General features: G+C 39.5%; 1 protein-coding gene and 1 long non-coding RNA gene across 4 annotated transcripts in view; one reads left to right on the top strand and one right to left on the bottom strand.

Moving 5' to 3' along the window:
* ABCB10 (ATP binding cassette subfamily B member 10) overlaps positions 1-1,873 on the bottom strand; it is a 39,945-nt gene extending 38,072 nt beyond the window's left edge. Inside the window, exons 1-2 of one of the 2 annotated variants that reach the window (XM_070566931.1) lie at positions 1,592-1,871; positions 1,280-1,444 (exon numbers count right to left, since the gene is read on the bottom strand). In XM_070566931.1, the coding sequence (XP_070423032.1) occupies positions 1,280-1,444; positions 1,592-1,766 (340 nt within the window). In that variant the 5' untranslated portion in view covers positions 1,767-1,871. Of the gene's footprint in view, positions 1-1,279 lie in introns of both variants that reach the window. The other variant, XM_008533656.2, reaches the window with a different exon arrangement.
* Positions 1,874-2,216: 343 nt separating this feature from the next.
* Positions 2,217-16,895, top strand: LOC139074792 (uncharacterized). Of its 2 annotated transcripts, XR_011524557.1 has the most exons (4): positions 2,227-2,428; positions 6,391-6,472; positions 6,803-6,872; positions 16,759-16,895. It is a non-coding gene; the product is annotated as an uncharacterized lncRNA (long non-coding RNA). The 2 variants fall into 2 exon arrangements; XR_011524555.1 differs by lacking the exon at positions 16,759-16,895 and having other exon boundaries at positions 2,217-2,428; positions 6,803-8,870.
* Positions 16,896-17,522: the final 627 nt, after the last annotated feature.

The raw sequence follows: 17,522 nt of genomic DNA, 5'->3' as shown, positions 1-17,522 counted from the left end.
AAATTTTCTTTTAAAAGAGGAAAAGATCTTTATTTCCATCAAAATCTTCATGCGACCAACCGAGCACTGAAATGATTCTCTTTACACCTCAGTGATACCAAGAAACCCCCTAAGTTCTAACAGTCAGTAAGAGGTAAAATGTTCCACTCTAACCGCCTCCTCCACAGCACCAACCTGCCCAAACGACGAATGGCTCTCCAGGGGCACCTTCCTGAAGCAATGGATTTGCAGCAGAGAATGTGGGATTCTCCTCTTTTAAGTGTTGCAGCTGACAACCTCCCAGGCCCCCTTTTCACCCTCACCACAGCTGCAGTTTTATCTCCAGTCATGGGACCATTTCATTAATGTCTCTCCCTCCCTACACTGGCAGCCCCAGCAGGGACAGAACCACCTTTCTCTCTGCCTGCCAGTGTAACCCCAAGGCCTAGCACACAATGAGGGCTCAATAAATATTTAGTAAAGAATTGGAAATGTAGAGAAATCTCAAAACATTTTAGATCTTACAAGGCCCTTGCTGTTAAACATTTCTCCATTTATGACTAAAAATGGGGAACTATAGAAAATCCTTCTGTTTATCTGGATTTTGTGTCCCCCCAAAAATTCCTTTTGATTTCTTTAAAAAATTACTCAACTTTGATTTAGTTGGGTTATAATCTAATTTCTCAAAGCTCCTGGAGTTTACAGATCACTGATCATGACCAGTGTTGACTGTTCTGAAAATCACTTAGTAACTTCCTAAAAGCCACACAGGAAGGCAAAAACACAAGCCAAATCTAAGGGTTTAGATTGTCTTGTTTCACATAGCAAAAATACTGTTGACTGCTTCATAAACCTGCCTAAAGCAAATAACGTTTTTAAAAAATAGTATAAGTGCATAATACAAAATGGCTGTTGTTTGGCTAGAACAAATTTTAAAAAGGGGGGGAGGGACCCAGCTCATTCTGAGAATGCTGGCAAAGCGAAAGCAAAACAGCCCAAAGATTCTCATAATGAGAGACTGCTCCACTTGTTTAATGTGTGTCAAGTTAAGAAAACAAACGTAAAACAGAGCAGCGAACAGATTCCCAGTTAAGCTGAAAGGCTTGATGCTACAGCGAGCTGAGCGCTCTGTCCAGCACTTCCCGGTACAATTTCGCAGGTAAAGGGCCACCCCGTCCCTCCTCCCGGTGGTGCAGGTAGCCCTGGGTCTCTCCGCCGCCCCCTCAGTGTCCCCTCTCGTGACCCAGGACCACGCGCTCCGTGAGGCGTATCAGCCTGCAGGGGAAGAGGACGGTCCTACCTGCCAGCCTCCGGCGCTCGGGGTAAACTAGCCCCAGGAGCTTCTGGGCCTCCGAGCGCCCGGCCGCCGCCCGCCGCAGCCGAGAGTGGTCCTTGGGAATAGCCGCGGCCGCAGGCAACGCCGGCCCGCGCCGCCAGGCCTCGCCCCCCGCCCGGACCGCGCCGGCTGGGCGGCCCGGGAGCCCGGCGCGCGGAGACCGCGGCGCGCCGGACACGGCCAGCACCCCGCACCTGCCGGCGCCAGAGGGCCGCGCCCACAGCCCCAGGAGCCGCGCCAGGCCCGCTCCGGCCCCCGGGCCCCCGGGCCGCCCGCCCGGGCAGCTTCTGGCCCAGCGGCGCGCGGCTCCGGCACCGCCGAGCAGCCCCAGCTCTGCGCCCCAAGGCCGCGCAGTCCCCAGGCCCGCTGGCTGCGGCCAGGAGCCGGGGGCGCAGACGGCCGGGCCCCGCCGCACGAGCAGCAGCAGCGGCCAGGCAGGGGGGCCGCGCATGGCGCCGCGTCCGACCGGAGCGTCTCAGCCCGCGCGCCCGGCGCCGAGCCCGACCACTGCCCCGCCCGGCCGACCGGAGGGCGTGCATGCGACGCCGCCCGCGCCCCGCCCGCTGTCACCGCCGTCACCCGTCCCCGTGGGCCGGCACCCCCAGCGCACGCCCCGCCACGCCCGCCCCATCCCGGCCAGCGCCGCACCCCTCCTCCCGCGCGGCCCAGCACCACCCCCTGCGGGGTCCCCGCCCGCTTCGGGAGCGTTCTCCGCAGCGCCCCCACCCGGCAGAGGAGCGCGCCGCGCGCGCCGAACCACCAAGGACCTGGGCGAAGAAAGCAGAAGTGCCGCTACGCCTGCGCACTACCGCGGAGCTTTTTCGCCCTTTTCAGTCCTCTGGCGTAACAACCTGGAAGCGGCGCGAGCTCTTTCTCACGCGGCGGGCCGGGCGGAGCGCGCAGACGCTGTCACACGGTGCCCGGCTTAAAGATGCGGCTGGAGGACAGAGCGGGACAATGCCCGGGGCGGGGTCCGCGGCCCAGGCCACCCAGGCTGGGGCGGGTTCTGTCACCTCACCGTCCCGGTGCCCAGCACAGTGCTGAGGCATAGGAACACTGCTGAAGAGGACGTTGCTGCGGATCAGCGCAGTTCTGGAAGGCGCTGTGGAGGAGGTGATTGGCGAATAGTGAAATTTGGATAGCTTTGAGAAGGGGAAGACTTTATTTCATAACGTGAGCCGAGGTGTAAAGGCAGACCTAGGTGCTCCAGCTGCTTTTAGTGGAGAAGACCAATCAGAATGCAATGTGTTTTAGTACACTTGCAAGGAAAGCCGGAGGAGAGGGTCTTAAAACCCACCAGGAAACAAGGACACTTCGCAGTGGGGGCATCTGTACCCAGCGGGAGGGTGAAGGGACCAGCCTGGTTCTTACGGAAGAGTCGTGGTTGAGGAAGGTGGATAGATTTTTGTTCCTTTTGGGAAAGATTTTGTTAGGTGATTTCTGAAGAGAAGAGAGAGAGTACCTCATACCCCATGTCATGCATCTGCTACCTCTCCCTTAGGCCCAGCTGAAGCAATGTCAAAGAAACGTTCTCCCAGTTGGAGAGAAAGTGACAATTTCAACTCAAACCTAACTTTCTGCTTACTTTCTTTTTCCCACTTTCCAGGAAACAACTGCTGCTACAAAGGCTGGGGAAGGCAGGACTGGCCTTTGCTTTCTGCCTTCCCCAGAGTGAGGTCCACCAGGCTTTTTCAGCCAGTGCTCTTTGGGCGGGAACCAACAGAAAAATAACTGGAGTGTAGCTGATTAAAAAAAAAAAAAACCTCTCTTGGGGCCGCCCAGTGGCTTAGTGGTTAAGTTCACATGTTCCTCTTTGGCGGCCCTGGGGTCCACAGGTTTGGATCCCAGGCACAGACCTACACACAGCTCATCAAGCCATGCTGTGGTGGTGTCCCACATACAAAATAGAGGAAGATTGGCACAGATGTTAGATCAGGGACGATCTTCCTCACCAAAGGAAAAAAAGCAAAACACCTCTCTGTGTGTTTGCATTTCTAAAAATCAGCCAGATAATTTGAAAATAATTATCTCTGACAAAAATATCATGCTTAAAAAATCACACCCATGTATCATATAATATACAAGCCAAGGACTTACATAGTCATCAAACCAAAAAAAAAAAAGCATGACCACTCTAAATATGTGTGTATATGTACTCAATATATATATTCAAATAGGAAGAGAAGGTCATAGTAATGCAAAGCAATAAATATGTTTTTTTCATACATGAATACATATAATGTTATTACTTTGCATTACTATGACCGTCTTTTCCTATTTGAAAATAAGGATAACTTCTCACTGCCTTTTTAGAAATTAGGGTAAAATTCCTTGGCTGCTGAAAAAGGCAAGAAATACTCTAAGGTGTGTTTGGGAAAGAAGGAAGCAAACCACTTAGATGTGAGTGCATTAATAGTACAAAACACCACAGCAAAGCAAGGAAAGGCTGCACATTAGTTCTGAGACAACAAGCAAAAGTTCAAATCCTGCCCTCAGAAAGACAGAAAGGGATCTCAGTGGAGGTGTGATTGAACCAAGCAGTAAAATCTGGCCCTCAGTGAAGAGATTTTTCTTAGGTTTAGAGCCAGCAGGTGTCAAATTCAAAAAGGACGTCTTTTGACTGAAACTTGAGAGCACTCAGGATTACTTCAAGAACAGTTCCACCTGCAGGTTCTTGTCCCTCTCAAAGGGTGACAAGGGAGCTCCTATGGACAGTGGGAGGGGCCCATGGAGCACAACAGCACAGAAGCAAACAAAAGTCTCCTCGGCCTGCAGTCTGTGATCTGATGGGGGTCATTTGACCCTTCTTCATACATTTCTTTTTCTCTTAACTCAAGCTTGCAGCTCCTCCTGTTAAGGGCAGGGTGGCAGGGCAATGGCTGAAGGTGGAGCACATGGTCCAGAGAAGCGTGAAGCAGGAAAGGGGCAGAATCCACGTAGGGCGGAAGTGCTTTGTAAGAGCCTATGCAGTAACTCATCTGTTCTGTGTGTTTACAGTGAATGTGAAGCTGTAACTTTATCTCTTAGCAAGCTGAATGCAGCGTATGTACAATGTTTCAGCATCTTTGGCTTTTACATTCTCTCTCACCTTCTCCCAAAAGATTCCAGAGAAAGGTTGTTGTGGGTTGAATTGTTGCCTGCCCCCCCAAAAATGAACCATATGTTGAAATCCTAACCCTCATTAACTCAGAATAGGACGTTATTTGGAAATAGAGTTGTTGCAGATGTAGTTAAGATAAGGTCGTATTAGAGTAGGAGTAGGATATCCTTATAAGAAGATGGCCATGTGAAGACAGAAACACACAGGGAAAATGTCATGTGACAACGAACACAGAGATGGGAGTAACACAGCTGCAAGCCAAGGAATGCCAAAGATAGCCAACAAATCACCAGAAACTACCAGGAGGCAAGGAAAGATTCCCCTAGAGGTTTCAGACAGAGCATGGCCCTGCCACACCTTGATTTCAGACTTCTAGCCTCTTAGAAACATGAGACAATATGTTGCTTTTGTTTTAAGCCCCCCAGTTTGTGGTATTTTTTTGAGGCAGCTCTAGGAAAGTATTACAAAAGCCCAGTATCCACACCTTGTATAATAATACCACAGTAGATGGTCAGTATTTGTCCATTTACTCATGTTTGGCAAAAAAAAGCAACTGAGTTGTTCAGGTTGCTCTAAACAGTCAGTTTGCAAATCATATCTGCTACAATGCTTAGCTTTATCTTAGCAGGGGTACGTTAACAGCTCTCCAGATTTCAGGCTACACAAAGAACCTTGCACAATCTAATGAAATGTGGCTCAGGACTATTCCACAAAAACAATGTAAATGAAACTAGACAGTGAGCCTGATCCTATGCTTTTTATAATATTTAGGTACAGTATTTTTTCTTCTGTTAAGAATCTGAGGTTGGACTCAGGCATATAGAAAAATTACCTATACCCTACCACTTTTCTCATTCTGTTCTACTTTCACCTCATGCTTACAGCTGCAGGTTATTGGGTGTATGAGGTTAACTAGGAGGTATGTGACAACTATATTTTTTAATCCAAAATATGAAATTTCAACACTGTCATTCCCATCCCAATTTGTGAATTTCTAACTATAATATTATGTGCAAACATAACAGAAAATGTGCAAAGGAAATGAACAGGCAGGTCACGCAAAAGGAAATTCACATGGCTCAAACATATTAAAAGAAAAAAAGAGAGAGATGTCCTATCTAATTTATAATAGGAGACATAAAAACTAAAATTACAAACAGACACCCTTTTCCTTTATCAGTTGAGCAAAGATCAAAAAGTTCAACTACATTGTCTTGAAGAGAGTGAAGTGTAAATATAGGCAATGCTGATGAGAATGTAGATTGTTGCAATTTTTATGGAAAGCACTTGTTATATTTATTAAAAATTTAAATGCATATATCCTTTGATCCTGAAATATCATTTCTAGGATTTTTGAGAGTAGGCTTTCTTTTTTTAGAGCAGTTTTAGGTTCACAACAAAATTGAGAGGAAGGTACAGAGTTCCCATATATCTCCCTGCCCCCATACATGAGTAGCCTCCCCCACTATCAACATACTCACCAGAGTGGTGCATGTTATAATCAATGAACCTACACTGACACATCACCATTACCCATCCATAGTTTACATTAGGGCTCACTCTTGGTGGTGTACATTCTATGGGTCAGACAAAAGTATAATCTGTATCCACCATTATAGTATCATACAGAGTATTTTTGCTGCCCTAAAAATCCTCTGTGCTCTCTGCCTATTCATCCTTCCCTTCCTTCATTTCTTTTTAGTTTGAATAATAGTCTATTGTCTGGATGTACCACAGTTTATTTATCCATTCACCTACTGAAGGACATCTTGGTTGCTTCCAAGTTTTGGCAATGGTGAATAAAGCTGCTGTAAACATCCATGTGTAGGTTTTTGTGTGGATATAAGTTTTCAACTCCTTTGAGTAAACACAAAGGAGCACCATTGCTGTATCATATGGTAAGAGTATGTTTAATTTTGTAAGAAACTGCCAAACTGTCTTCTAAAGTCATTGTACCATTTTGCATTCCCACCAGCAATGAATGAGACTTCCTGTTGTTCCACATCCTCACCAGCATTTGGTGTTGTCAGTGTTTTGGATTTTAGCCATCCTAATAGGTATGTCACTTCTAGGAATTTAAGCTATATATATACACTCTCATATGTGTAGAATGATAAATATATGCAAAGATATTTATTGTAGTATTGTTTATAATAGCAAAAGACTGGAAACTATAGTCCAGCATTAGGGCATTAGTTGAATAAATTAGGGTACTTCTGGGAAATGGAAGAGAAAGGATGAGGCAGTTCTACATGCACCAATTTGGAAGCATGCTTTAATATGTACAACGAAAAAAGCAAGTTGCGTGACTGCGTGTATAGCCTGCTATATTTGTCTAAAAAATAAAATATAAATACACACATTCATATGCTCTTATGTATTCACAGAATATCTTTGGAAAGATATGCAAGGAACAGTGGTTGCCTCTGAGGAGAAGAGAATGACTGGAGTAAAAGGGTATGTGTTCTTTTGTAACTTTTGGATTTTTCACCATCTATTCACAAATAAGTTAAAATGATTGATAAAAATTAAGAAAACAATAAAAGATAACCTTCTATGTAGAAAAAAAAAGAAAGAAGAAAATTTTAGATACCAAACGATTACCTAAAGGAAAAAATGTGGTTGGCAGGTTCTTCCAAATTTTTAAAAAACAAGTAATTTCCACGGTATATAAACTGTTCCAAAGCATAGAAAAATATAGACTTCTTATTTCATTTTATAAAATTCATTAGCCCTGATATTTAAGTCTAACAAAGATAGCCACAAAAGCAAACATAAATATCAACATATAAATGGAAAATTTATAAATAAAACAACAGCAAATCATATTCAGCAGAATATTGAAGGACTTAAAAAACCATATTACTAAACTAACATGATAAGAATAAAATGGTCACATTATACAATGCAGTACCCTGAAAAAGAACATATATATAAAATCATCAGCTAACATCATATTTAACAGTGAACCACTAGAGACATTCTTATCTAAAACAGAAATAAGATGAAGATGCTGGTCATCACTGCTATTGTTACACATTGTGCTGGAAGTCCTAGCCAATGGAAGAGACAAGAAAAATAAATGAGGTGTAGTTATCAGCAAGAAAAAGATAAATTATCATTACATGCAAAGGGTATTCTTGTCTACCTAAAAGACCAACGAGAGTCAAGTAAAAAAATAATGAAGCAATAAGAGAATTCTACAAGGATGTTGAATGCAAAATTGACAAAAACAATAGTTCTCCTGTATACGAAGGCAGAGAATACACTGCCAAAAAATGGCATTAATAATTGCAATAAAAATATGAAATACCTGGAATCAAATTAAAAGAAATGTGCAAGACAAATGTGAAGATAGTAACAAACCTTACTGAGGGAGAAATAAGAAGACTCAAATAAAATGGAGAAATAAAATATTTTCCTAGATGTGAAGATCAGTTAGTAATAAATCATCATCATAATAACGATGTAATTAGTCTCTTGATATGCAACAAGTTCTATGTCAAGCAATTTATACAGATGACCACACAACTTTTTGAAGGTTTTTTTGGTTTTCTTTTTAAACAAATGAAGAAGCTGTGGCCTAGAGAGAAGCAATTTGCCCAAAATCAGAGCAGGATCTGAATTCTGGCAATTCGTTTCCAAAGCACATGCCTAACAGCCAAGTCAGTTCTTGCGCATTAATCCATAAATCCAACATAATTCCAACTAAACCCCCAAAGGTTTTTTTTTTGTTAAACTTACTGAAGTGAATCTAGGATCTATGATAAGAAAGAAAGAAGCTGAGGAAAATTTGGTAATTGTAGCCAACTAAATATGAAGCTTCCCATACATGCTCCCCCAAACTACGCAGATTACAAAAAGAACAAAACCACACAAATTCCATACTTAACATAATTACAATCCTCAAATTATCAGTAAATAAAAAAATAAACACCAATTTCTACCAGAGCTATCTTTCTAGCTTCTCTCATAGACTTTGAGCAGAATCAGGGAAGCAGGACTCCAGAAAAGCTGTGAAAATAAAAGAAGGGGAGAAGGTGAGTCTAAAATTGACCTAAAATTACATCAGAAAGAAGGAGAACTTATGGATGAAAGTATATAAAGTGGCCGGCCTTGTGGCCAAGTGGTTGGGTTCACGCGCTCTGCTTCGGCAGCCCAGGGTTTCACCCGTTTGGATCCTGGGCACGGACATGGCACTGCTCATCAAGCCATGCTGAGGCAGCGTCCCACATGCCATGACTAGAAGGACCCACAACTAAAAATACACAACTGTGTACTGGGGGGCTTTGGGGAGAAAAAGGAAAAATAAAATCTTTTTTTTTTTAAAAAAAGAAAGTGTGTAAAAAAAGCATTCTAGTGGATCAAAACACTGACTACAGGGAAAGAACTTAAAAATGAGCACGACTCAAGGTAATTGCCTCAAAAATGGAAAAGGAGAAGAGAAGTGAGTTTAAAAAGAAAGGAAAAGCATTCTTTGGAGATTTGGTGGTACAGAGAAAAAGAAGAAAGAGAGAGAAATTTAGGATCCTGCAAGAACCAAAATCAAAGATCATAAAATCATTTTCTCCTCCCTTGAAAAAGAAAGCCATCCACTAAAGATATTGCACTTCACTATGCTGACAAGGGAGGGCACTCTTGAACTAGTAATCTTGTAACCTAACTCTAAATCACAAACCCTGTTCATAGGATGCATAGAGTTTTCATCAACACAAAATTATTACACGTAGGAACAGAAAGGAAAATAAAAACATTTCAGCTGATAAAAATTCCTTCCTCAAAAAATGACCACAAAGCAGAAGAAAATTGTAATGCAATACACAAAATTAAACTGAATATCAGGGCCTGCCCAGTGGCGCAGCGGTTAAATTTGCACATTCCACTTTGGCAGCCTTGGGTTTGTTGATTCGGATCCCGCATGTGGAGCTACACAGGGCTATCAAGCCATGCTGTGGTAGGCGTCCCACATATAAAATAGAGGAAGATGGTCACGAATATTAGCTCAGGGCCAATCTTCCTCAGTAAAAAGAGGAGGGTTGGCAGCAGATGTTAGCTCAGGGCTAATTTTTCTCAAAAAAAAAAAAAATTAAACTGAATATCTCCAAACAAGCATTTGGGATATGAAAAACACTTTGAATCAGAAATTAACAAACTAAGAACAAAATAGACCAAAAAATAAGAAGGGAAGCAAGCTGATTGAACTCAAGAAGGAAATGGAAGAAAACAAAAATCATCTCAGAATTGAAAACTAAATGACAAAGTGCCCAAAGGAGAGTAGTTTCATGTAAAAAGTTTAATAAGCAGCATTGAAAAGGGGCAGGAAAACAACCAAATGAATAAAAATGAAAAAAAGAAAGAAGTAAAAAGGGCCAGAGTAAATGGCTGAAATGGAAGATGGGTGATGAAGGCCCACAATTCTTATAATTGGAGAAGCAAATGAAAACAACAGACCAGAATGAATATTTCATCCTATAATCCAGAAAAAATTCCAACGGTAAAAATAATCTGAATCTACTATTTAAAGATCCCACAGCTACTTGAGAAAATTTACAGAGAATGATCAATTCTAAGACATATCATAATAAAATGATGAGACTTTTAAAGATAAAGGAAAAATACTCAAAGCCTCCAGGTAAAAGACCAAATAACTTTCAAGGACAAGAGAATTAGACAGCACCAGACTTCAGATTTCTCCAAAGTCACATACAAAGTAAGGCATCTATGGAGCAGCCCCCAAAAACAAGCAAACAAAACCCAAAAAAACAGAAGAACAGGAAACTCAAGGAAAGAAAGTGTGAACTAAAGATTTTATAACCAGCTAAGCTGCCTGTGTTAGTTTCCCAGGACTATTATAACAAATTACCACAAACTTGGCTTAAAACAATTGACATTTATTCTCTAGAGTTCTGCAGGCCAGAAATCTGAAATCAAGGTGTCAGCAGCATTGATTTCTTCCGGTGGCTCTGAAGGATAATCTGTTCCATGCCTCTCTCCCAGCTGCTGTGGCTGCCCAGCTGCTGGTGGCTGGTATTCTGTGGCTTGCAGCTGCATTAACTCCATTCTCTGTCTCTGTCTTTATGTGGCCTTCCCCTCTGTGTCTCTGTGTTTAAAATCTCACCCTCTTTTCTCTATAAGGACACTAGTCATTGGATTTAGGGCCCATTTTAGATCCAAGATAATCTCATCCCAAGATCCTTAATTAAGACCCTATTTCCAAATAAGCGGATATTCACAAGTAACAAGGGTTAGGACTTGAACATCTCTTCTTGTGTGACATTATTCAACCCACTACACTGTCCTTTGAGTATCAAGACTATAGAAAAATTGTTTTGAACATGAAAAAGCTTGGGAAATACTGAACTTATGAGCCTTTCTTGAGGAATATCTTAGAGGATGAACTTCAACTAAAGATGATTGAGAAACCTTTAGCAAAAGGACTGATAGCAAGCACTGAATAACACAGAGTTTAAATTTAAGACCAAACCAACTTGGGAATGAGAGTTAAAGAGTAATACATAAATGTGATATGTTCTAAGTAAAAATTTAAGCAAGTAAAATAGGAGGAGAAGGGAGAAGAAAAGAAAAAGCAAAACAAGCTTACCGATTGTTATCTAGGTAATAGATGGGGATTAAAGGATATGAATGCAAACACACATCAAAACGTAAAAGGCAACTAGAATCAGCAAAGATAGAAGTCCGTAAGTAATCTCTAGAATAAAGATACAGAGTTTCCTAAATACCAAAAGAAAATTTAAAAATAAATAAACCTGGATGGATTTAATTAATCTATGAAATAACAAGATTTCCAATTTGTCTAATAAAACAGGAGCAACTCTATTCTCTCTGTAAAAGAAAGGCTGAAAATAAAGGGATGTAAAAATGGAAATAAAAGAAAACAAGTTCTGTGATCATGATATCAGACAAGTAGTATTCAAGCCAAAAAAAGCGCTAAACATGAAGAAGTACACATTTTAAAATAAAAGCCACTTGGGCTATGTCAAACTAAAAAGCTTCTGCACAGCAAAGGAAACCATCAACAAAACAAAAATACAACCTAACAACTAGGAGAAGAAATTTACAAACCATATATCTTATAAGGGGTTAATATTCAAAATACGTAAATAACTCATACATCTCAACAACAAAAAAGCAAACAACTCAATTAAAATATGGGCAAAAGATCTGAACAGACATTTTCCCAAAGAATATATACAGTTGGCCAACAGGCACATGAAAAGATGTTCAACATCACTACTTATTAGGGCAATGCAAATCAAAACTACAATGAGATATCTCCTCACTCCCGTCAGAATGACTATAATTAATAAGACAAGAAAGAACAAGTGTTGGAAAGAATGTGAAGTAAAGAGAACTCATGTGATGGGAGTGCACTGGTGGGAGTGCAAACTAGTACAGCCACTATGGAAAACAGTATGGAGATGCCTCAGAAAATTAAAGATAGAACTACCATATGATCCAGCTACTCCACTGCTGGGTATTTATCCAAAGAACATGAAAACACGAATGCATAAATATATATGCACCCTTATGTTCACTGTGGCATTATTCAAATAGCCAAGACTTGGAAACAACCTAAGTGCCCATCAAAGTATGAATGGATAAAGAAGTTGGTATATGTACACAATGGAAAACTAATCAGACATAAAAAAGATGAAATCTCGCCATTTGCAACAACATGGATGGACCTTGAGGGTATTATGCTAAGTGAAATAAGTCAGAGGGAGAAAGTTGAATACCGTATAATCTCACTTATAAACAGAAGATAAAAACAACAACAACAAAAAAGCACATAGATACAGAGATTAGACTGGTGGTTACCAGAGTTGGGGGGAGAGAGGAGGGCAAAAAGGGTAACTGGGCACATGTGTATGGTGATGGATAGTAATTAGTCTGGCTGGTGAACATGATGTAGTCTACACAGAAATCGAAATATAATGATGTACACTTGAAATTTATATAATGTTATAAACCAATGTTAATAAAAAATTAATAAAAACAAACAAACAAAAACCTTTGAAAGTATCAAAGAAAAAAGTTTTTTATAAGCCGCAATTACCAATGACGATATAACCCTAGCCACTGTTGGAAGGCAAAAGGAACAGGAAACATGAGGAGAAACAGAAGCACACTGACAATAACATACTTGAACACATTGTTGTTAATAGAAGACAGATCAAGATGGGCTAAAATAAGGATACAGAAAATTGAAACAACAAAATCAATAAAGGAGAAATTATGGATATATACTGAACTTTACATCCTAATAATAGAGTCCTCACACGCCCATGTAAAATTCACAAAATATCATACCATATATTATGTCACAAAAAAGCATAAGTAAGTTCTATAAAATAGAATTATTATAAACCATGTTCTATGATTACAATGCAATAAAATTCAGAATTAATAACAAAATCAGGAGATAAAAAGAAGCTTTCATCAGAAATTTAAAACAAACTTTCTAGTAAATAACACTCGAGTAAAAGGGAAATTATAAAGAGAAATTACAGAATTTAATTAAATTAGATTTTAACATTAATTAATTAAAACACTACTTATCAGAATCTATAGGATGCATTTAAAGCAGTTGTCAGAAGAAAATCATGGCCTTAAAACACATCAGTATAAGTGAAACAATAAAAGTTAATGAATTAAATTCTCAACTCAAAAAGCTAGAAAAAGAACCAAAAGGTAAAGCACAAGAAAGCACAAGGAAAAAATAGCAAAAATAAAAGCAGAAATTAATGAGATGGGGGATAGAGAAACAAAATATATAGATATAATTAATTTCAAAAATACTGTTTTTTTGGGGAAAAAATAAAGTCAAACCACTAACTTAATCAAGAAAATAAAAGTAGAAAGCTACCAAATATACAAAATTAAAAATGACAAGGGGGTAACATCTATTGAGAAGGAATTTATAAAACCATGAGACTATTTTGTAGACCACTATGCACATAAATTTGAAAACATTGATGAAATAGATAATTTTATAAGAAACTACTCTAACTAGAATTTTCTGGTGATAGACAACTTAGGCCAATTCCACAGGAAAAACAGAGAAAAGTATTAAGGAAATTGCCCACAAAAAAGCAGCAGGCTCAGATGTTTCCACAGAGAAAGTCTATCAAACCGTTAAAGACCAAATAGTCATAATTCTACATAAATTGTTCCATAACATAGAAAATGAAGAAAAACTCTAGTTCTTTTTATAAAGCCAGTATAACATTGATATATTATTGTTAAAAATAATATGAAAAAAATTACAGACCAATGTCACTTATTATCAATGCTAAGATACTATATGAGTTTGCTAGGGCTTTCATAGCAAAATACCACAGACTGGGTGACTTAAACAATTTGTTTTCTCACAGTTCTGGAGGTTAGAAGTCCAAGATCAAGGTGTTGGCACGTTTGGTGTCTTCTGAGGCCTCTGTCCTTGGTTGCAGATGGCCACCTTCTCCCTTTGTCCTCACATGGTCTTTCCTGTGTGTGCATGTCTGTCCAAACCTCCTCTTATCTGATGACACCAGTCGTACTGGATTAGAGCCCACATTAAGGGTCTCATTTTAACTTAATTACCTCTTTAAAGACCTTATCTCCAGATATAGTAACATTCTGAGGTAATGGGGGTTACTACTTCAACATATAAATTTTAGGGGGACATAATTCAGCCCATAACAGATATGAAACAAAGTATTAGTAAACAGAATCTGATACTACATTAAGAAAACAATACATCATGTCCAAATACAATTTAATCCTGAAATGCAAGGTTGGTTCAATATTGGGAAATCCATTACTATAATATATCGTATTAGCAGATTTAAGGAGAAAAATAACATTATTTCCATAGAATCTGAAAAATCATTGACAAAATTAAATTCTTATTCCTGGTTTTAAAAATCACCAAGAAAAGTAAAATTTGTGGATACTTTCTTAATGTGATAAAAAAATATATATATCTTAGTTCTAAACTATCATTTTACTTAAAGGGGAAACACGAGACATTTCTATTAAGATCAGGAACAGACAAGGATGCCCAGTATCTACGTCACTATTTAACATTGTACTAGGGGTATTAACCAATGCAAATCAGAAAAGGAAATCAATTAGAGGCAGGAGAATTGGTAAAGAGAAGTAAAACTCTCTCTACTGCAGACAATATGAGAGTATCCCTAGAAAGCCTCAGAGAATCAACGATAAATGACTCAGACAACAAAAGTTTCATTAAGGCAGCAAAATATAATATCAACATATGAAAACTAAAAACCTTCAGATACATAAGAATTACCATTTGGACAATATAATATAGAAAATATATTTAGGAAGAAATATAAAAATAAATTTGCAAAGTTTATAGGAGGATACTTTGAAGCACTTCTAAAAGATACAAACATGGATTTTAAACAAATAGAAATACACCCAGTGTTCTTGGATAGAACATCTCAGTATCATAAACACATCAGTTCTCTGTAAGTTAATTTATGTGTTTAACACAATGTCAATAAAAATACCAATAATCTTTTCTATGGAACTAAACAATTTGATACTGAAGTTCACATGGAAAGATAAACATGCAACTAGGAAAACATGGCCAAAAAATATAAAAAAGTATCCACCTTACTAGCAATTAAGTGCTAATTAAAACCATGAGATACCAGTCTCTCCCTATTAAATTAACCAATTATATTGACCAATATATTAAATGAACCAATATCTTTAAAAATACAATACCCAGTATTGTGGAGAATATAAGGAAATAGCACACTCATACACCTATTGGTGGAATTCTTAAGTGTACAGTCTTTTTGGAGAACTATTTGACAACATATTTTTAAAAAATTGAAAAATATGCTTCCTTTTAATGTTTCACTTCTAGGAACTTAGCCTAGAGAAAGTGTTAGGAATGTGCAGCAACCAAAATGGCCCATAGTTGAAGATTCATAAGATAAGCTATGTCACCTCCCTACAATGGACTACTTTGAGGCTATTAAAAATCAGGCAGAAGAATAATTAAATTAATTTTTAATTAATCTTTTAATTAAAAAAAGAAACCTCAGGGGCCAGCCAGGTGGTATAGCAGTTAAGTTCGGGTGCTCCATGTCAGCAGCCCAGGATTTGCTGGTTTGGATCCCAGGTGTGGACCTACACACCTCTTATCAAGCCATGCTGTGGCAGGCGTCCCACATATAAAGTAGAGGAAGATAGACACAGACGTTAGCTCAGGGCCAGTCTTCCACAGCAAAAAGTGGAGGATTGGCGGCAGATGTTAGCTCAGGGCTAATCTTCCCCCCAAAAGAAAAAAGAAACCTCATATATTCCTACACGTATCCATTGATGTATCCATACCGAAGTTCAAATACCTAATTAAATATTTGAAATTAGGATGTGTATGTTAGTTGCATTTTCCTAAACAGCAGTACCTCATTTTACTCTCAGGATGTTTAGGGGTTGGGAGGAAGATGTGAATTAAGATACTGTCTCACTTTTTAGTCTTTTTTTGGACTGCATGAAATCTTCCTTTGGCTTAATCATAAGGATTATCATGCCTATTTACAAACCGTGTACTTCCTTATTAGACTGCCTGAGCAGCAGATTTCCAAAGCAGATTCCTTGAAATATAGTTCCAAATGATGTCAATGTGTTTAAATGAGATTAGAAAAAAAGCTAGTTGTGTTTCTGCAGCTAAATAAATTTTGGAAACACTTGTTAAAGTATAATTTTCAAAAAGTTACAAAGCATGACTATCTCACACAAATATAAAATCAAAATATCAAAGGTTTATTAACTAAGTTATTATTAATGAGGAATCCAGCAGGATGGTAAACCTAGTTCAAGGAGCATTTGAGGAACATGAGTGCATATGTCAATCAGGAAAGGCATTTTTTTAAATGTAGAATGAGATTACTACATTAGATCCAAACATGGTTAATTTCTCACAGGGCAATAAATGATAATTTGGGGGATTATCTTTACTCTAAGACAAATATAATTTGCTGCACTATCAGCTTTCTTCAAATTAATCTTCTTTAGAGTTGTAAAACATCCTAATCAATATTAAGGAGCAAGTCAAACAAAGGTTTTCTAGCAAGCTTTTTAGAAACTTTGAGCTGGACACTGAAATAGCATCCAGTAATCCCTTTTGCTTTTCTCCAAATTTTGGATAACTTTTCTTAATAAGCAGGTTAAGCCAAAGCTAAACAGATTTCTTTCCTACTGGATGTCTTCAGTTAATGTGTTAATATGCATATAACTGGTATGTTAAACAAGCAGTTCTTATAAAATACTCAAAATTCAATTTCATTTTTGTTTTCCACAGCCCTTATGAAGTTTATTGACCAGAGGTAACTTTCCCTTGTTCCTGGAAAAAAAGTCAGGTTAGGTGCAAAGGCTTTCTACTTTTCTTAGGTTGACAGACAGTTTTAATTTGGCACCATATCTCCTTTCCTTCCCCAGTGTGGATCAGGGCATGTGGTTGGCTTCTTCGCTATTTCTCTGCTTGCCCTCACCTGCTGCTTCTCTCTCAGTCTTCCTGCACCCCCATCCTCATCCAGTTCCTTGCACGCCCTCCAGTGTTGGAAAAGGAGGAGGGAGAAGTAGGAAAGCTCTTAGTTGAACTGGTATGGTCTTCAGGCTGGTTTCTACTCTCTGGATGAGGCAGATATTTGGAACTGACTAATGAGTGAGGTGCCCTCAGTGTGTGATAGCTCGAGACCCTCAGAGTCCTACTGCTGTGGAGCCTAGTTCCCCTGATCCAGGCTGGTGCATTTCTATTCAGGATGCTCACTTGGTCCTCCTTCCTCAGCCCCTAGGAATCCAGCTTTGGCCTCCAGCATCTTGCAGCAAATCTGTAGGACTTGAGATGACCACATGAAAACTCCCTCTCTGGCATGACTACATCTGGTCCACAGGAACCATTTTTGCACCCCTGCCCTGTCAAACTCTGGGACTGCACGCTGATCCCAATGCAGCCACCCTCATCTTGTGCACACAGTGCACTTTAGCTTCCTAAGTGCTGGTTCTCCATGTCTCCAATTGCAGTGCATGCATTCCAGGCTCATTAACTGCCATACCATATAGTCA

The sequence above is a fragment of the Equus przewalskii genome, chromosome 1, assembly GCF_037783145.1.
Source record: "Equus przewalskii isolate Varuska chromosome 1, EquPr2, whole genome shotgun sequence".
Taxonomy (NCBI): Eukaryota; Metazoa; Chordata; class Mammalia; order Perissodactyla; family Equidae; genus Equus; species Equus przewalskii.
Note: the sequence above shows the minus strand (reverse complement) of the source record. Positions and strands in the feature narration are given on the sequence as shown.